The 20874-nt window shown below is 41.4% G+C and overlaps 1 protein-coding gene across 5 annotated transcripts in view; it reads left to right on the top strand.

The window, feature by feature from the left end:
• The window catches only part of Crebbp (CREB binding protein), a 132624-nt gene that overhangs the window by 80093 nt on the left and 31657 nt on the right, over window positions 1–20874 (top strand). For 4 of the 5 annotated variants that reach the window (XM_006521754.4, XM_006521753.4, XM_006521751.4 and 1 more), the window contains 11 exons: window positions 5179–5421; window positions 6893–6995; window positions 7252–7398; window positions 8103–8220; window positions 9058–9229; window positions 9651–9695; window positions 14009–14133; window positions 14644–14832; window positions 16197–16610; window positions 17908–18087; window positions 18902–19091. In XM_006521754.4, the coding sequence (XP_006521817.1) occupies window positions 5179–5421; window positions 6893–6995; window positions 7252–7398; window positions 8103–8220; window positions 9058–9229; window positions 9651–9695; window positions 14009–14133; window positions 14644–14832; window positions 16197–16610; window positions 17908–18087; window positions 18902–19091 (1926 nt within the window). The remainder of the gene's footprint in view (window positions 1–5178; window positions 5422–6892; window positions 6996–7251; window positions 7399–8102; window positions 8221–9057; window positions 9230–9650; window positions 9696–14008; window positions 14134–14643; window positions 14833–16196; window positions 16611–17907; window positions 18088–18901; window positions 19092–20874) is intronic. The other variant, XM_006521752.3, reaches the window with a different exon arrangement.

Raw genomic sequence — 20874 nt, 5'->3', positions numbered from 1 at the left:
TGAACATATTTCCTACAGATATTGACCAGTGTCCTCTTCTTGGTAGTTACATTTTCCATTCTCAAACTTCTGTGTTTTCTACTGACAGAATCTTGGGAAGTTTACTAAGGCACTATGATATTGCTTGAAAAGAAACTCATACTGTTATTTTGGGGTCTGTTTGATCTTTCTTTTTTAACTGTGATGATGAGTTATCCACCTATCATAGAAATAGTTGTTCACTTATCATCAGTCCTGTTCTGGTCAGACAATTTCTAGTAGATTCTGTGTGACATGTGCTTGAGTTCCCATATTGGAACCCATGAGTCTCTTGATACTCATAGTTAATATCCAGACATGCTTTATAAAAATGGGGAAATCTGGACCCTATCTAGGTTTCTTGTACTAAAACCTGTATTTTTAACAAATTTTCAGTATTTGTTGGGTACATTAAAATCTGAGCTGTAGTTTTTTGGGGTGACTACAAGTGCCAGGTTTGTGTCAGAGCTTCAAGGGAGAATAGACGTATTCTATGAGGAAGACCCTGGCTTCTCTATACCTGAACCCCACAGGGATTTAGACCTGTGCTTCATGAACAGCCCCAGGTCCAGCCCCAGACTTAGGCAGAATCACAGAACAACAATCTCTAGTGACTATGATAGCAGTCCTCTAGCTTGTTGCTCCAGTGTCCATATCACCTTGGCCCTTAATTCACGGAGTGGCTCTTTATCCCATTTCTAGGCACATTTTGGATAGCTTAAAACACCTTTCATCTATTATTATTATTGTTGTTATTATTATTGTTATTGTTATTATTATTATTATATTGAGTTAAAATCAGCCTCAGATTTCACTTGAATAGAGCACCTCCTGGCCCCACCTGGTCAGGCTCTCAGTTCCACTTGGGAGCCCTGTGGTCTCCAGATGCCTCTAGCATACCAATAGAGATTGTGTTGGGAAGTAGGGCCTGAATAGCTTTACAGAGTAAGAGAGCCATGAGCTCACTGTCCCTTCCTTGATCAGAACAGTTGCTTCTTGCCCTCTGGTGTGTCTTAGCTTCTGAGGAAAGCCACCTTTGTGAACTTGGGCACTCCAGACTTTCTGTTTGGGAGAGTCTATGTGGGAGTACCCTCTACTTGCAGAGATAGGTACAGATTTGAATAAACTTAACACTGTTTTTATTGTTGTTGTTTTATGTAGCAATCTAAGAATGAATAGAATAACTACCTAGCTTGCATTTTGATTTGTCTCCCACCACTCTGACTGAGTTTGAAATTTAATTTGTGTCAGTTTTTGTTGAACTTTCTTTTTTGTCTTTTCTTTTTCTTTTTTTGGTTTGGTTTTTTTTGTTTGTTTGTCTTTTTTTGTTTTTTTGAGACAGGGTTTCTCTGTATAGCCCTGGCTGTCCTGGAACTCACTTTGTAGACCAGGCTAGCCTCAAACTCAGAAATCCGCTTGCCTCTGCCTCCCGAGTGCTGGGATTAAAAGGCATGTGCCACCACGCCCAGCTTTTGTTGAATTTTCAAATTGAGCCCAATTTTATTGGAAATGATTAGAGCCTGATGGTGACTGGCTAATAGAATGTTTAGCATTCTATTAGCAACATATATATTTCACAGGGGAAAGACTGTCTTGCCCCTATTCAGAGATTGATAGTTAAGTCTTATATAGAACCCTTAATGAATGTGGACTTTTGTTTCCTAAGCTATGATTTCTTACTTTAGCTACAACAGTGAGGCAGAAAAGGCACTGAGCATACATTAGAAAAGGCAAACATATGTCAGAAACCATGGCTCTTGCCTGCAATCACTATACTCAGGAGCAGGCCATGAACTTGAGCCCTCCTTGGGCTGCATAGTGAGTTACAGGCCAGCCATAGCTATATAGTAAAACTCGGTCTCCCCTACCCCCACCAAACAGACCAAAATAAAAACCAAAAAAACTCCTCAAAGATGTATCTCGATTCAGATGTGATAAACTAGCTAGAGTATTGGAACTCCTCAGGGTATAATATGACATTACAACATGAAACTTCAGAAGAGAAAAGACCAAGTAGAAAGTCTTCATTAACATGTCCAGTTTATGAGTGCAGAAAGCTCTTTGTCAGGGATGCAAATAGGTGAGCATTGCTGCCTTTAAGGCTCTGTTTATTCTTGTTCATCCTCAAGGTGCTTGGGGTGGGCAAGGAGCAGATGGCTACAGATCCCCTACACTAACTACATCCTGTGGCACTTCACATAGCCCCATGTAGCAGGTGAAGAGTAAACTCTGGTACTGAACCCTCCCAGCAATAGCATCCGTGTGTGACAAGAGTAGGTGAAGAGACAGCTGGATCATAGGAGTCCCAGTCTGCAGTGATGTCCAGGATGGGATGAACAGGCTTTTCTCTGATCCATGTCTCAAGTTGTGGTTTGATATGTGTTGGATAAATATTAGATTACTCTTGTTTTCCCCAGCAGGTCTAAGCTCAAGGAATACATCGACTGTGTGTTAGCCAGTGTTTCTGGGAGCCTAATGTGAAAGTATAAATGCCTAAAGATAAACAGACCAGTGGGCCCTGTGGGAATTTAGAGAAGAATATGGAATATGGTAGCTCCTTTTATATGACTGATGTCAGTCCATCCTCCCACTATAAATTCTTATAACCCTAGATGTTAGTGCTTTTCATACACTAGCATTGTTTGGAGCTCCTGTTGTTGTGTTTTAGTGTCAAATCTCTTTGTGGTTTCTTCTTCTTGGTCTGGATTGTTAAATTGTCAAGTTCCTAAATTTCTACATGTTTTCTGCTAGATGTGTTTTGTTTCAAAATGAAAATAATATATTTAGAGAACATGTTTTTAACATAAACACAAAGTAGAGTGACTGTGTCAGCAGCACCCATCAGAAGGTGTGGTGAGGGCTGGAGAGATGGCTCAGCGATTAAGAGCATTGTCTGGTCTTCCAGAGGTCCTGAGTTCAATTCCCAGCAACCACATGGTGGCTCACAACCATCTGTAATGGGATCTGATGCCTTCTTCTGGTGTCTCTGAAGACCGCTACAGTGTACTTGTCATATATATAAAAAATAAATAAAATCTTTAAAAAAAAGAAGTTAAAAACATGCATTTCCTAATAAGCAACTTAAAAAAAGATTTATTTAAAAAAAAAAAAGGTGTGGTGAATGAGACTGTTTACTGCATATGTGGTTCTGGATTTAGGAGTGGTATTCATCCTGTGGTGCGCATTTTATCTAAATAGATGACACTTCAGGATGTGCACGTGAAAGAGTAAAGCCAGTACATCTTCACCTAGAGAGGGAGGGCCGGCTTATTCTTTCTTAGGCTGAAGGTAGTAGCAGGTAAACTGTCCTGGTCTGGGGTTGAACACTTGAGTAGCATTTGTGAGAAGATTGGGGGGGGACGGGGGACGGCTGAGGAAGGGAGAGAGAGAATGAGAATAAATATCTTGGTAATGAGTGAGGCCAGGGAATTTTGTCATACAAGGGAACACCAGATAATTATTTTCTTCTATGTCTTTACTCTTTTTGAAAAATTACCATGATGACAGGGTACAAGCTTATATTTTCAAGTGCAATCTTGATATTGTATACTTGACTATTTCTTCTATATTCTTGTTGAGATGTATATTGGGAATTGCATTTTATTTATAATGATGAGTTGTTGGCTGTGTTTAAGTGTATCTAATGAGTGCTAATGAGTTTGAGATTTGACTGTCCTTATTAGAAAAGGTAATAATATGGAATGGCTAATTACCACAGTTTTATTTTTCTTTTTATACATTTAATTAAGTTAATCTGATAAGCATTTCAGTTCTATATTATTCTGGCATAGATTTTGGCTAGAAGAATATTACTAACTAAAAAATCCTTTGTGACTGTTTTGTATGTCAAAGTCATATAATGTCAACTTTATAAGCTTAATACATAAAGCATGTCTTTGTGATTTTACTTTTAACATAACTCTAAGCCTTCTGTAAGTTTTTTAAAAGACCTCTTTTTTAAGATTTATGTATTTATTTTATGTATGTGAGTACACTATAGCTGTACAGGTGGTTATGAGCCTTCATCTGGTTGTTGAGAATTGAATTTAGGACCTCTGCTCAGGTCAGGCTGATTCAGACCCTGCTCGCTCCAGCCCAAAGATTTATGATAAATAAGTATTCTGTAGCTGTCTTCAGATGCACCAGAAGAGCAGTCAGTGCTCTTACCCGCTGAGCCATCTCACCAGTCCCTGGACCTCTTTTAAAAAAAATAAATAAAAAATAGTGTGACAGAAAACCTCTGCCATACAGAAAACTCATCAAATGGATGGATTATATGGGTGGGTGGATTGGTTAAACTTGAAATGACCAAAGAAGTCTGGATGAGTTTATTATGTGGACACTGTTTTTTTCCTTCTAATTCCTGGGGTTAGACAGCCAGGTGGGACAGCTGTTCTGTGTGCTGCTTGTAGCTTTGGGTCAGCTACATGAGGCACATCTACATCCTGAATATCAGTGATACTGAGGTGACACCTAAATTAATTAAAGCTCATTTGGGATCCTCAAGTCTCGCTTGTTCCATCTGTTAATTTTGGGCAGATCTGTCAGTCAGTCAAATATAATATAGTGTAGCCTAGGGCTCTTCTGGAAAAGAATTCCATGAAAGGGTTTTTTAAAAGAAAGGTCTGTTGCTAATGCTGCCATTACACAATTAAGTTTAGAGAAATGCCATTTTGTAATTTAGAGGATCACCTCATAGATCTATAGATTAAGAAGTGTCCAACAGGTTCCCCTTTCCTATTTCTCTCAGTTTACAGAAGTGAATACTAAAAGCTAGGTGGGGCAACAGCTTGTAGGAAGGCTCCTTCCTTCACTGGGAGGTAGTTGTCGACCCATTCATAATTATGTACTTTGCATACATTTGACACTCCTTGTAACTGACTTCCTAGTTATCTCTAGATTTTAATAAATACTAATTTTTACTAAGTGAACTCTTTTTAATTTTTTTATGTTTTGTTGCTTTTAGACATAAAGGGTGGATTTGCTTTAGATTTTTGTTCCTTAACTACTGCTAGACAAAATAGATTCTGTGCTGCTTATTTCTTGCTAGATTTAATGCTTACTCTTTGAAAAGCTTATTTGACTCATTTATCGTTTATTTGTGGGCCTCTCCCCTTTACTTACCTTTTTCCTTATCTGTCTGTCTGTCTGTTGTTCTAGCCATCCTGGGATCTCCAGCTAGTGGAATTCAAAACACAATTGGTTCTGTTGGTGCAGGGCAACAGAATGCCACTTCCTTAAGTAACCCAAATCCCATAGACCCCAGTTCCATGCAGCGGGCCTATGCTGCTCTAGGACTCCCCTACATGAACCAGCCTCAGACGCAGCTGCAGCCTCAGGTTCCTGGCCAGCAACCAGCACAGCCTCCAGCCCACCAGCAGATGAGGACTCTCAATGCCCTAGGTAAGTGAAGGAACACGCAAGAACTAACTACCTCCAGGTATATTGTAAAGATGGTGGTGCTTACTGGAGCCTTAGGCTGTTTCCAGTTTGTTCTGTCTTCAGATCCATTGCTTTTGATCAACGTCTTCCAGAGAAAACTGAGGTGTAAATGTGCAGGGAAGATGGTGCATGGTTGTAACATTTCAAGTGAGGTAGTGATTCGCTCTGTGTGTGCCACTTTATCTAGACAGTTTATAAAGGACATTGTTGTGCCTCAGAATGCAGAATCCAACTTGAGTGAGCTCTTTTTTGTTTGTTTTGTTTTGTTTTGTTTTGTTTTTCGAGACAGGGTTTCTCTGTGTAGCCCTGGCTGTCCTGGAACTCACTCTGTAGACCAGGCTGGCCTCTAACTCAGAAATCCACCTGCCTCTGCCTCCCGAATGCTGGGATTAAAGGTGTGCGCCACCACGCCTGGCTTTCAGTGAGCTCTTAAGTATGCCACTTATTGGTACGGTCCTGACATGTCTTTGTATTTGTGGTCACTTTGGAGGTGACCGTGTAGAATCAGGCTGGTTAGCAGTGACATTCAGTAGCTGCTGTCACCTGCCTATGGGTGTGTCAGTGCTTCCTCTGCTCACTGTAGCCCGTCATTTGCCAGCTTAATCATTTGTTGTCTTAATCATTTTGTTACTTCTTTAACATTTTTCCTCTGTCCTTTTTAACCTCAGACTCTTCTAGTGTGAACACTGCTATCAATGAAGTTGTGACTGGTAGCACTAGCTTTTTTAGATTAAAAATTGAGTCATTATAAAATGACCAGTTAGTATTAGGGACATGAGTCAGTGATAGAGCACTTGTTTAGTGTGCATGAAGGAAGCTCCAAGTTTGATATACAGCAGTGCAGAGAGAGATAAAAAGAGGGGGAGATGGACCAATTAAAACCATCCCTGTTTTATTTTCTGGATAAATACCTAAATTATTATCAGTAGTGTCCCAAATTCAGTCTACTCCCCTCCTGTTTGATGGTAGTGTTTTGGAATTATATTATTCTGAGTTTGCATTTTTTTAAAACACCTATTTCTTTTTCCCCTAAACTTAACTTTTATAAGTTTACTCTCTGACATGTAAGAACAGCCCCAAACACAGGTATGTGCCAGGCAGGTCAGTGTAGTTGTTTGACACTAAGGAAACAGAAAAGCTGAAGGCATCAAATGGGCAGTGATCATTTTCTCAGTAGCCATAGAGTACTGTCAAGACACTCTGTAGCCTCCAGGGCATATTCTCTTTAGGCTGTAGAGTAAGAGTGGGAAGGAGCTGACGATGGACTTGGCTGACTAATGAGACTACAGCTTACACTAATGAGAAATACAGCTTTCAGAGCTTCTGTCCTACTGTGTTCTGCTATTCTTTATATACTCACTTTTTCACCTATTACAGGAACTTGAAGTGTTTATTGTGTAGGAATTAATTTCATTTTTCTTTGTCTTTAAAGGAAACAACCCCATGAGTATCCCAGCAGGAGGAATAACAACAGATCAACAGCCACCAAACTTGATTTCAGAATCAGCTCTTCCAACTTCCTTGGGGGCTACCAAGTAAGACCAAAGTTTAGGTAACTCCTATCTGAAGCCTGGTCCTCTGAAGGAGAAACAAGCACTCTTAACAGTGGAGCTATCTCTTCAGCCTCTCTTTTTAAAGTGATAAGTGTAAAACAGCCAATGAAACACTTTGAATTTTGGTGGATATACATTACTTGCTTCTCTTAAACTTTTTAAGTCATATGATTGAAGAAGGTGGAGTACATTTGATTCACTTGAGTAGCTGCTTGAAGTATCCTTATTTCTTCTTTAGTCCACTGATGAATGATGGTTCAAACTCTGGTAACATTGGAAGCCTCAGCACGATACCTACAGCAGCGCCTCCTTCCAGCACTGGTGTTCGAAAAGGCTGGCATGAACATGTGACTCAGGACCTACGGAGTCATCTAGTCCATAAACTGTATGTAACCCTTGAGATCCAGAGTCACATTTTGTGGCTGAGGAAACTGTTGAATCTTTGTGGGTGTGTAGATGTTTGATGTTGTTTTTTTATCTGCATGTTGAGCCACATTTTAACAGCTCAGAGCTGTGCAGGGTCCATGCTTGTTTCAGAAAGCCATTCCCACTGCTAAGAGACCTAAGAAGGCTGACTTTCTCGGACTCTGGTCCCCATTGTGTAGTGGCATCAGAGAGCATAGAAATATGACCTGAAGCCATCCTCTTTGGTTTTGAGCTCAACCATGTTCAATGACTTGAAACTAGTTATAGAGCTCCCTAAAAATTGGGGAAATTTTGGTCTGGTAAGTACAGATAGCTTGACAGTTATTTTATGTACAGAAAGGTAATGTTTTCATACTATATGTCCTGAGTTGAAATGAAGTTAATCAACTATTGATTCTTCTTACTTTGATGTTTTTATAATGCATAGTTTCTAAATAGCAATTTGGAATCATACTGTTTCTTAAAATGGCATAGCACATATTTATGTTTGGTATATAGAGTCTGGGTGTGTAGATGCAAGGTTAGTATTGTTTCCCATGTCCATGACAAGAAATGAACAGTGAGATTTGGGCCTCTACAGGTAGCTAGCCATTCCTGGTTTTATTTTTTTAGTTCCCTTGTGCCACCTTGAAAGCAATTTGATAGAATACATTGTTCTTTCAGCGTTCAAGCCATCTTCCCAACTCCAGACCCTGCAGCTCTGAAAGATCGCCGCATGGAGAACCTGGTTGCCTATGCTAAGAAAGTGGAGGGAGACATGTATGAGTCTGCTAATAGCAGGGTATGTTGCTAAGCAGCTGTTGAAGCTATAGGTGGGAAATGGTATTTGTCTAGTTAGTTATCTAGAATTAGGAGAATCTGCATGGTCTAGGAGACTCCTAACTTGAGTACCCTGAACAGAGACATGTCCAAGTAAGAATGAGATTCCTGGACACCTCTCTTGTGAAGCACAAGTGTCATAGTTTAGGAAGGAGTACAGAAGATCTATAAAATCAACGTGTATCTTTGGGACATCTTTTTTCACAGAGCGTGTTCTTTAAGATTCTTGTATTTTTATTTATTTTATTATATGTAAGTACACTGTAGCTGTCTCCAGACACTCCAGAAGAGGGCGTCAGATCTCATTAGGGATGGTTGTAAGCCATCATGTGGTTGCTGGGATTTGAACTCGGGACCTTCAGAAGAGCAGTCAGTGCTCTTAACCACTGAACCATCTCGCCAGCCTGGATTCTTGTATTATTGGTAGTGTCAGTGAATACCAAAGAAAAAGTTCAGTTGTGCAAAAAATAAAAAAAGGCAGTGTTTGTACCTTCAATTTGTTATGTCTAGTAAAGTCACTAGTTCAATAAAGTGAAAACTAAAGGGTATGCTGGTATCACTGGGAATTTAGGTAGAGCAGGGGGGGTGGGATTTTGGTTTATCAGATGTGTCAAACCTCTTTGTCAATGCACTTAAAATGTGCTCAGTGGTATAGTACCTGCTTAGTGCATCATGGCCAAGTTCAGTTCCCAACAGCAAAACGTGAGTGACAAGTGAGTTTTTTAGTTAGAACATGCAAACTAAATGATGGGCTCTCATATTTTTCAGTACCTTAATATTAATTATTATTTCTTTTTAGGATGAATACTATCATTTATTAGCAGAGAAAATCTATAAAATACAAAAAGAACTAGAAGAAAAGCGGAGGTCACGTTTACATAAGCAAGGCATCCTGGGTAACCAGCCAGCTTTACCAGCTTCTGGGGCTCAGCCCCCTGTGATTCCACCAGCCCAGTCTGTAAGACCTCCAAGTAAGAACTGCATTTCTCTCTTCCAGTCCTTAGCTTGTTTGCTTAGTGCTCTTTTAGTCTTTGGAGTATATTTTTAAGACTACAGAGTTCTGTTCTCCAAAATCTGCACTTTGAAAGCTCTTTGTATGATCTTGCCTTATGGGAAGAATCTTTTATTTTTGTTTCTTTTTTGGTGTCTCCCAAGTTTTTCAAGACAGGCTTATTTCTCTGTGCACCCCTGGCTAATCTGGAGCTCACTCTGTAGACCAGGCTAGCTTCAAATTCAGAGATCCTCTGCCGCTGCCGCCGCCCACCTTCCCCTCACCACTGCCCAGCAGAGGGGAGATATCTTAAAAGGGTGTGCTGGCAAGTGTCTTTTAGATTCAATGTGTTTGTGTGTGTGTATGTGTATTTATTTTTAATTACATTTTCCTCCTTATAGATGGGCCCCTGCCTTTGCCAGTGAATCGCATGCAGGTTTCTCAAGGTATTTAACTATTTATTGTCAGTCATATTTTAGTTTAACATTCAGCAGCACCAAACATGTCCTCCCTCCACCTAGCCCCTATTTTCCCTTTTGTATTCTTTCTATTCCTCTTTCTGATGAAAATGTAATCCACCAAATAATGTGAGTCTCTTGTATTAAATTTTGGAAATTATTGCAGAGTTTTTTTTAAAGAGGTCAGAAATAGGATTTTGTACTGACATACAAACCCACCACCAAAACAATGGTGACAAAACAATGGAGATTATGTAAAGGAAACATACTCTAGGAAGGAAAAGGCCTTTCTGAATACTCAGCTGGGGAGTCTGTGAGCCAGTTTGTGGCAGGCACTTGTAGGGGACCAAGAAGATACAGTGCTGCTCCAGGCCATCAGAATTGAAGATGGTGAGTGGGTCTCAACAACAGGAGGCTATGTGTAGAGCTCCATTCTTTTTTTTGTTTTGGTTTTTTGGTTTTTCGAGACAGGGTTTCTCTGTGTAGCCCTGGCTGTCCTGGAACTCACTTTGTAGACCAGGCTGGCCTCGAACTCAGAAATCCACCTGCCTCTGCCTCCTGAGTGCTGGAATCAAAAGGTGTGCGCCACCACACCCGGCTACAGAGCTCCATTCTTGCCTGGAGTAGTGATAGCTGTCTAAACCATAGAAGGCTCAATTCAAGGTTCTGTTGTTATTTGGGCTTCAGGGCTTGGGGCCATTTGTGAGATTTTCAGCTCTTGACACACTAAGACCTGAACTGTAGGGTATTGCTCCAGGTTGTGAAATAAAATGGGAGCATTATCCAGATAGTAAAGAAAGGTGCTTGTATATTCTTGGACCAGGGAGTGGCACCATTTAGAGGTGTGGCCTCGTTGGAATAGGTTTGTCACTGTGGGTATGGGCATATGATCCTCACCCTGGTTGCCTGGAAATCAGTCTTCCACTAGCAGCCTTTGGATAAAGATGTAGAACTCTCAGCTCTGCCTGTGCCATGCCTTGAGCTGGATACTGCCATGCTCCCACCTTGATGATAATGGACTGAACCTCTGAATCTGTAAGCCAGCCCCAATTAAATGTTTTTATAAAACTTGCCTTGGTCGTGGTGTCTGTTCACAACAGTAAAACCCTAACTAAGACAGAAGTTGGTACTGGGAGTGGGGTATTGCTGTGATAGGCCTGACCATGCTTTTCTTTGAAAGAATGTGGATTTTTGGACTTTGGATTTGGAACACAGTAGAATGCTTTATATGTGGCTTAATGGGTCATCCTAGTAGGAATATAGAAGACTTTGTTGCTGGGAGTGATTTGAACTGTGTTGATCTGGCCCAAGAGATTTCAAAGGAGAAGAATTTCATAATGTGGCATAAAGACTGTTTTTGTGGTATTTTGGTGAAGAATGTGGCTACTTTTTGCCCCTGACTGAAAAGTTTGCCTGAGGCTAAGGTGAAGAGACTCAGATTAATTACATTGACAAAGGAAGTTTCAAAAAAGCCCAGCAGAGACTTTGTTCTCTGGTTAAGTCTTATGAAGAGAAGTTTGAACAAGCATAGCAAGCTTAGAAAAGAAAAATATAAAATATATGGTTTGAGTATTAAAGGGGTACCAGGAAGTGAAATTGAGCAAAATCCTATGTTCTAGGAGATAACAGATTAAGAGAGTGGGACCTTGGGGCAAGATCCTACCCAGCTAAATTTAGATCCAGGCATGGTGTTATACACCTTTAATCCCAGGAGACAGGCATGCTGATCTCTGTGTTCAAGGTCCAGGATAGCCAAGCTTAGGCAGTGAAGGATTTGGAAAACATAAAGCCAGTGATAATTTAATAGTACAAGGGGGGTCATGTTCTAGTTCCTGCAAGCGGCAGAACTCGACAGCTTCAGCCATGTGGCTCTGGCTCTAGAGAATGGAAAGAACTACTGGGACAATTGAAGCTGGTTAGCTGGAGCTAAGGAATTAGCAGTGATTAAGAAGAGACCAGCATCACTGAGGTGAAATCTTCTGGGAGCACAAAGAAGCTGTGTTCCAGAGATAGCCAAGGTTGTACCTTAGTCCTGCAGCTGGATTTGGTAACGTGTAAGAGTCACCCAGGTGATACTTGTTTTGAAGTCATGAAGGTGTCATGAACAGCTGAGGCTTGGTACTGTGAGAGGCCATGGAAGGCCATTGGTGAAGGTGCAGCATCAGTTTTAGTTGATGGCCCAGGACTGAAGGGGTCATGCGAAGAATTTGAGGCTTGACACCATGAAGAGAGCCTATGAGAGGCTATTGGTGAAGCCTTGTTGTAGTGGAACACCGCAGTGTTTTGGAGATGTCAGTACCATGGGACGATCACCAAGAACAGAAGCCATAGTGGAGTGGATCAATCTGAGTTTAGAGTGCTACAGAGGGCAGAGCTGGAGAAGTGATGCCAGCCCTTAGGAGGAGTCCAAAAGATCAAGTGGAATCCCAGACACTGAAACAAGAAGCTGTAACATTGAGATTAAAGATGCCAGAGCTATGGGATACATGGTGAGAAAAGCTGCTAACAGGGAGTGGAACCAGCCCAGGAGAAAGCAGTTTGTTGCAGTCAACAAAGATGAAAAAGGAGTGGAGATCTGAAGACCGCTTTGACATCAGCCATGGAGATGTAGAGTTTGGAATTTGCCCAGCTGGTTTCCTGTCTTTCTTTGAGGATTACAGTTCAGTAATTGGATGAATCTCAGAAGAGACCTTGAATTTTGAACTTTTAACATTGTTGAGACTGCTGTAGACTATGAGGACTTTAAAAGTTGGACTACATGCATTTTGCTTTATGCTATGTTTTAAGTATGGCTCCCCCATAGACTCATGTGTTTGAACAAGCCTCTGGGGGCCAGGGAGTGGAATGTGATGGTTTATACATTCTTGGACCAAGGAGTGGCACCATTTGGAGGTGGCCTTGTTGGAATAGGTATGACATGGTGTGTCACTGTGGATGTGGGCTTAAGATCCTCACCCTAGTTGCTTGGAAGTCAGTCTTCCACTAGCAGCCTTTGGATGAAGATGTAGAACTCTCAGCTCCTCCTGCGCCATGCCTGCCTGGATACTGCCATGCTCCCACCTTGATGATAATGGACTGAACCTCTGAATCTGTAAACCAGCCCCAATTTAATGTTGTTTTTATAAGACTTGCCTTGGTCATGGTGTCTGATCACAGCAGTAAAACCCTAACTAAGACAGTGTTGCAGTCTACAGATCAGTTTGAGAGGGAAGGGTACTTGATTTAAAGTTGTGACTCTTGCTGCACACTGAGATAGACATTGGATAAACTGGCCAAGGACTTGTTAGGATGGACTGCATTTGAGAGGGGATTAAGTTAAGTGGTGGAGAAGTTGAGCCAGAGCAATGTTGGGAACATGGGCATTGCTGCATAGGGAGCCATGCTGACTTGGGGTCTGACAAGATAACTTGTAAGCTGCAGGTGATAAGAAGAGATGTTTTCTGGGTCATGCTTACCAGCCCTTTTTGCTGGAAATATCAGTACTTGTGAATGTGGATGACTTTCCATGCTCTTTTTTTAGTATCTGCACAAAATTGGTATGGAGGAGAGACTTTTACATTTGTTATACACTCCCTAGAAAGTCTTGTTGGGTCTTGTTGGAGTTTGGTTTGGATAGTCGCTGAAAGTGTAAGAAGCCTCTCTTGCTTATGGCAGTGGCAAGGCAGGCTTCTCAGAAACTTCAAGGTGTCAGATTGCAGCGATGGGCAGAATGTTAACAGCTTGAACTGAGGTTTCATTTAGAGCCCACAGTTTACATAGTTTCTGTAGAAAGTTCATGAGAACTAGCCTCTGTGGTCTGAAAATACTTCCCAGCTAAGCCTTTGGCATTGGTGTGATATTTCTGCTAACTATTAAGTCTAAGGGTAGCCCTTGGGACTTTCTGCTAAAGATATTTGCAAAATTGAGAAGGTTAGTCTTAGCACAGATTCTAACCATAGTATCATCCTAGCCAAGAAGCTTGGAAGCCTGGCTAGGGTCTTTAAGTGAAGGTGTGCTCAGATAGATGAGGTAGGCTCAGTGCTGCACAAGACCTCCTTGTCTGTTTTGTCGCTTCTGTGCTCTGTGCGCATTAGTTCTGGTTAGTTCTACACTGCCCTCGTGTCCTCATCTAGCTCCCCTAGCCCTCCCACTCACAGCCCCTGTCAGATATGGAAAGGCTACTACAGTCTGCTCTGATTTGCTTGTGGGTTCGGTTCCTCTCTGTTGTCTATTTCCCTTGTCTTTGTCTTAAGAGTTATTTGATGAGTGCATTTCTTTTCTTGTGAATGCTTTTGTTAATGAACTATTGTAACTGTTTCTAGGGATGAATTCATTTAACCCAATGTCCCTGGGAAACGTCCAGTTGCCACAGGCACCCATGGGACCTCGTGCAGCCTCCCCTATGAACCACTCTGTGCAGATGAACAGCATGGCCTCAGTTCCGGGTGTAAGTGCTCCTCCTCTCAGTCCTTGCTCAGTAGAGTGTTCTCTAAGGAGGGATACCCCATTGTTACCTGAGAATTTTAGGGGACTTATTCATTTAAATTTGAGCATTGTTTTATTTCCTTGTTTTCTTAAACTAGCCAACAAACAGGATTGTTGGTATAATGAGGACTATTTGAATGCTGATTTTTTTTTTAAAATAATAATTCTGTAAGTATTTGCTGTCAGTGAATTGGAACAGGCAGCCAATGGCTTATATTGTTGGTGTCTGTTCACATCAGCAACTAATTAAAGGCATGATTGAATTCAAAATGACAGCATGTTATTGATTGCCATTCTGAAGACAGTTCAGCATTGACTTGAGAAATTGTAGAAAGTGCCTAGGAACTGGGGAGTCCCTGGGAAGTAGTGGTCTTTAAAACCAAAGTGTACTAGATTTGTAAGGCTTTGGATCTCCACTGTACTGTGATCTCTTGAAGACTCTGACCTAACACTTCTGATTCTTGTCTTATAGATGGCCATTTCTCCTTCACGGATGCCTCAGCCTCCAAATATGATGGGCACTCATGCCAACAACATTATGGCCCAGGCACCTACTCAGAACCAGTTTCTGCCACAGAACCAGTTTCCATCATCCAGTGGGGCAATGAGTGTGAACAGTGTGGGCATGGGGCAACCAGCAGCCCAGGCAGGTGTTTCACAGGTACATTCACTGAGGGAGCCTGGTCAACCAGTATTTATATAGCCCCAGCCTTTGTGACATGATCCTGTCTTAGTTGATGGAAACTAGAATTCTAGAATATACATCTTTCCATTTCCCGTTTGCCCTATAATTTTTAATTTGTGTTTAATTTTTCTTGTTCCCTCTAGGTAAACTTCACACATAAAGTAAAATGGATTGTGGTTGTGGGGGTTTTGTTTGTTTGGTTTTGGTTTTTGTTAGTTTGTTTTGTTACTCTTATATTTTTACCTTTGGATTTTGGTTGCTGTTTGTGTGCTTTAGAAATCTAAGATTAACGTCATTCTGAGAAATACTGGAATTTTAAGAAGGGGTGAATTTTCTTTTAGTGACTTGGTTAGTTTTTTGTATCTTAACTATGTGTTGGGGTGACAGAGCTGTCAGAATCATGGGAATAGCACTCTTCTCATGAGCATGTTCCAGTTACTTAGTCATAGCTGAGTTCCCATCCAGTTTACTGCTTTCCCTCACTTTGGTAGTGCATCAAGTGTCAGCTGCATACAAAGTATTTCAAATAGGCTAAATCTTTCTCAAAATATAAAAGTCCTGTCCTTTTAAACACTCAGCTGATGCTGAATGCGTTGTTGAATATATTAGGTTTACTCGGGGATGATTAATTTTCCCTATCATTTCATTTCTTTAGAACAGAGATAAGGAAACCAACTCTATTCCCTTTCCAGAGTCTCTCCATGTAGCCCAGGCTACACTCTTTATATCTCAGTCATTTGCCACAGTGACCAGTAGTTTCAACAGCCAGATAGTAAATATGTTCTCTTTCCAGAGTCATACTCCTAGTCGTTCGTAACTGTTTAGCTCTGCTCTTAACCGTGTACAAGTAGTTACAGACAATGTGTAATCTCCTTGTGGTTGTCATCCTATAAAACTGTTGGTGGTACCTAGGTCAAATTTCTCTCTGGAACAGCCATTGTGATTCTTTTTTTAAAGTTAGGGGTCTCCCCAGTGCTCTATGTTCTACTGTCTCAACTTATTTAAAAAACAAAACAAAACTCCTTTTTCTGTGGTCTAAGTTAAAAGTAGATGTGGCAAAACATGAAGTTAGTAAACTAAGTAAATATGTGCCTAAGCCATGACTATTGTAACCTGATATTGAAGTTCTATAAGTCAAAGTATGAGAAGGATTTTAGTGCTAATTTTATTACATGGTGTGGTGCATGCTATAAATGGTTAGTCTGAAGTTTTACAAATGCAATATCCTCCTGAAACTAGCAGAACTAGTTAAGAAACTAGTATAATTTTTTTTTTCTACAAGTCCCTCATGGTTTCAATTGGGTAAAATAGTTTTTATATATTCTTACTATCTCTTTTAGGGTCAGGTACCTGGAGCTGCTCTCCCTAACCCTCTGAACATGCTGGCACCCCAGGCCAGCCAGCTGCCTTGCCCACCAGTGACACAGTCACCATTGCACCCGACTCCACCTCCTGCTTCCACAGCTGCTGGCATGCCCTCTCTCCAACATCCAACGGCACCAGGAATGACCCCTCCTCAGCCAGCAGCTCCCACTCAGCCATCTACTCCTGTGTCATCTGGGCAGACTCCTACCCCAACTCCTGGCTCAGTGCCCAGCGCTGCCCAAACACAGAGTACCCCTACAGTCCAGGCAGCAGCACAGGCTCAGGTGACTCCACAGCCTCAGACCCCAGTGCAGCCACCATCTGTGGCTACTCCTCAGTCATCACAGCAGCAACCAACGCCTGTGCATACTCAGCCTCCTGGCACACCGGTGAGCCTCTTTGTCCTTATCAAGTCACACTTGTACAGAGTCCCTTAAGAATGGTCTGTCGGGCACTCAAAGCACTGGCAGGCTTATCTTGTGAGCTTGAAGCCAGCCAGAGCTAGGAAGTAAGACTCTTATCTATAAATATAAAATAAAAGACTATTCTGTCTGTCAGGATGCTATAGCAAATTGCTCTGGTGCGAAAAACTCGTGTGTGTGTGTGTGTGTGTGTGTGTGTGTGTGTGTGTGTGTGTGTGTGTGTGTGAAATTGTAGTAAACTGATTTGTTCCCACTATTATTGGCCCTAAAGGTATGGCTTACAGTTTCCCTTGGTCAGAGTGGTTTATAGAAGTCAGTAATCATCAGTATGTCACAGCATGGACAGAACTATTGAACTGTGTGTGCTGCCATTCTTTTACCTGGTTTTTGTTCTAGAGTAATACTGTCGAGGTTTGACTGCTTTTGTGCTTAGTTCTGTGGGTTTAGTTATCATGCTTCGCTCCAGACTATAAAGGTCCAGGCTAATCAGCCTTCTTTCAGAATACATGACTTTTTTTTTTTATTTATAATGAAACAACAGATCCCCTCCTCTCAGGTTTGCATTAATTCTGTTCTTAGATACTTAGGATATTTGTAGAATAACAAAATCATTCAACAGTTGCAAAGATGACATTACTAATTTGCTTTCTCTATAAGGGCATATACTTACTCTCTTTGTTTTTGTCTCCAATTATTTATGTTTCCTGACTTCAAACCAGGCCTTTGTAAACACTAGGCAAGCACTTTGCCACTGGCTGCATCCTATGCCCTCTAAGATACTTGTATTTAATTTTTCAATCTTCCTTTATTAATTTATGTACTGCTTAGAGCCTGTTACATGGTAGTGGAGTGTTTGCTTACTACACCACCATCACTACCCTGTGATAGATGCTTCATATGGGCCATTATTTCATGACCTCTCTGTAAATACTTTTTTTAATAGTTTATAATTTGCCTTTCTCCATAAATAGGAATGTTAGTGAAGAAAAATAATGGTAAAATAATCCAGTCTGAAAGCAGAGAGAAAATAATTTTATGTCAGAATTTAGAAAACTCTGTTTGTCCAGCTCTTCATTTTTGGTAAGAAGTCAGTCATTGTGTTTCTGACACTCAGTGACTGACTGTTAAGCTTCCTCAGGGAGCCTCTGCCCTTCAGTGTTCACACTAAGTACTTAGGCTGTAAAGAAGAATAATGAGCAGACTGCGGTGGGAGGACATGTATGGCTCTCCTTTACAGAGGTGAATGACTGTGATTTCTTTGCAGCTTTCTCAGGCAGCAGCCAGCATTGATAATAGAGTCCCTACTCCCTCCTCTGTGACCAGTGCTGAAACCAGTTCCCAGCAGCCAGGACCCGATGTGCCCATGCTGGAAATGAAGACAGAGGTGCAGACAGATGATGCTGAGCCTGAACCTACTGAATCCAAGGGGGAACCTCGGTCTGAGGTAGATGCTCCCTCAGCCTTAGTCCATAGCTATGTATGGCAGCTTTACCATATATCCTCAGGACCTAACGTGGTGTTGGATATTCATTTTAACTGTTCCAGTTTTCCACAAATCTTTTTGTTAATGTTCTTCTTTCATTTTTAGTTCTGCAGAAGGGGTGGTAGATTCATTTACTGACTTAGAGCAGAAGTTGAAATCAGTAGGCCAAGAGCCAAATCCAGCCTGGGAATGTGTTTTGTTTTTGTGGGGGTTTTTGTTTTGTTTTGTTTTGGTTTTTGGTTTTTGGTCTGTGTTCAGTGTTTTAAAAATCATGAAGTTATAAATAAAACTTTAGATAGTCTGCTTTTTCTCAAAAGTTGAGCAACTCTGTCATCAGTACCCTTATACTCCTTTATGGCAGCCAGTGTCATACGTGATGTGGGTGCCACATGGTAGTGGCATGGGCTTCCCAGTTGGTCCAAGTCTCATATCACACTCTTCATCTCAGAGCACAGGGTCTTGATCCTTATTTTGATTTTTCAAGGTACCCTTATTTTCAAACTAGATGTACCAATATTTTACTGAGCATGTAAACATACTTTTATATTAAAAAAATTAAATTAGAATTATGATTGTACTGATGCTGTATAAAGTAACTAAGTAGACATCAGACATTTTGTTCCTTTTCCTAGTGGGAAACTAAAAAGAATATTTACAGTGTCTTTGACTAAGGGAGCACTCAGCAAGCTTGTGTGCTGCAGTCGTCAAGGGGAAGCTGGCCTGGGTTACAAAGGTCTCATAGACACCTGTTCTCTGTGACTCTGTCTTTCTCAAGATGATGGAAGAGGATTTACAAGGTTCTTCCCAAGTAAAAGAAGAGACAGATACGACAGAGCAGAAGTCAGAGCCAATGGAAGTAGAAGAAAAGAAACCTGAAGTAAAAGTGGAAGCTAAAGAGGAAGAAGAGAACAGTTCGAACGACACAGCCTCACAATCAACATCTCCTTCCCAGCCACGCAAAAAAAGTAGGTCACGTTTTCTGTAATGTTAGACTAAGCTGTGCTTCCACACCAAAGATTAAAAGCTGAGGCAGGAAAATAATTACAAATTCCTTTTCATGTTCCTTGTCTCTCATTCTCTAAGCTTTACCTTTGGAAATGGAGACAGCAGGGTGGCAGAGATTGCTGGGCAAACATGAAGCCCGGGGTTTGGATTCTAGCACTCGTGTAAAAGGTTGGGTGTGGCTATGCACACGTCTCTCTAACTCCAGCACCGGAGGAGTGGGGCTGACACAGGAAGTTGTAACTTGCTTGCCACCAGTCTAACTCCAGACTCAGTAAGACCTAAAGGAATAAGGCAGGGAACCAGTTGTACACTAGCATCCATGAATGCATGCAAAGGTGTGTATACCTGTACACACTCAAGTACCATAGACAGCCTTCCCCACATCCACACATTCACAGAGAGAAAAGTAACAGTAACAGACTGCGGCTAGGGAGCCAGCCCTCAGATGAGATGTCACTGACTAGAGAGGCAGACTTGGAATGCTTCTGGGTCTCTGAGCAGGGTAAGCAGTGTAGGTTCTGCAGAGCCAGGGAAAAGGTGATGAAGGAGTCAGGATGGAAAATGAGCAAAAATGCTGTAGTTTGAGACAAAGGATCACTGTCGATATCTGTGTGAGCACTGGGGGCCAGTAAGGAGCTGTGACTGGGCATGAGGTGGGAATGTGAAGCCACAGATGTGTGCACTTAGCTCAGGACAAGTAGAAATTGGGTATAGTTCGGCTAAGCTGTGTCCACAGTAAAAAGCAATAGGGTGTTGGAAAATTGTCAAGTAACCCTTGCTTAACAGGACTCTGGAAGTTGAGAGCTGCAGGTGAAAGACACGTTTCAGAAAGAGTACAATGTTGGTGGCTGAGGTAGTAAAGCTGCAGAGCTAGGAAAGGCACCTACTTCTTTTATAGTCGCCGGGTCAAAGAGGTTTTGAGTATGTGGATCATCTTGTCATTACTTTTTCCTTTTATGAAGTAAACCAGAGGAAAAAATATTTGATTTGTTTAAATTAATAAGTTTGTTAGTGGTATCATTTACCCCACCCCACCTGGAGAATAGAACCAGAACTCTACCTGTGGTATTGCTAGCCTCATTTAACACATTTGTACAAAAAAAAAAAAATCTTTTCCAAGCAAAAATAATCCAAAAATAGGACATTATTTTGTAATCTTTCAATGTCTTGAAGAGAGTTAGGCAACTAAATTAGACTCTTAAGAATAATATTTTTGGGGGGGTGGGTGGGTATGGGGGACTTTTGGTATAGCATTGGAAATGTAAATGAGCTAAATACCTAATAAAAAAAATTAAAAAAAAAAAAGAATAATATTTTTTGTGCGGGCGTGGTGGCACACGCCTTTAATCCCAGCTCTCAGGAGGCAGAAGCAGGCAGATTTCTGAGTTTGAGGACAGCCAGGGCTACAGAGAAAAACCCTGTCTCGGGGCGGAGGGTGGGGGGGAGTAATATTGTTTGAACTGTGTGAGGAACATCCATTCTCATTCCAATAACTTACTAGTGATGAGAGGAATGATACGTGGCTCTTTGGGGTAACTGGGGATAGATACTCTGGTAGATGCTTCAAGAGACAGCTAGCAGAGGCTCTCGAAGGTGAGTTGACATCATCCTTTGTGACCTGCAGAGTGCTAGGTCATTGAGTAAGTGCTGACATACCTGATGCTGTAATAACAACCCTTCCACCCCCGCTCCTCCAAATACTCACATTATCAGTTTCATAAAGCAAATCTTAAAAGGTTTTGA

This window comes from Mus musculus, chromosome 16, assembly GCF_000001635.26.
Source record: "Mus musculus strain C57BL/6J chromosome 16, GRCm38.p6 C57BL/6J".
Classification (NCBI taxonomy): Eukaryota; Metazoa; Chordata; class Mammalia; order Rodentia; family Muridae; genus Mus; species Mus musculus.
Note: the sequence above shows the minus strand (reverse complement) of the source record. Positions and strands in the feature narration are given on the sequence as shown.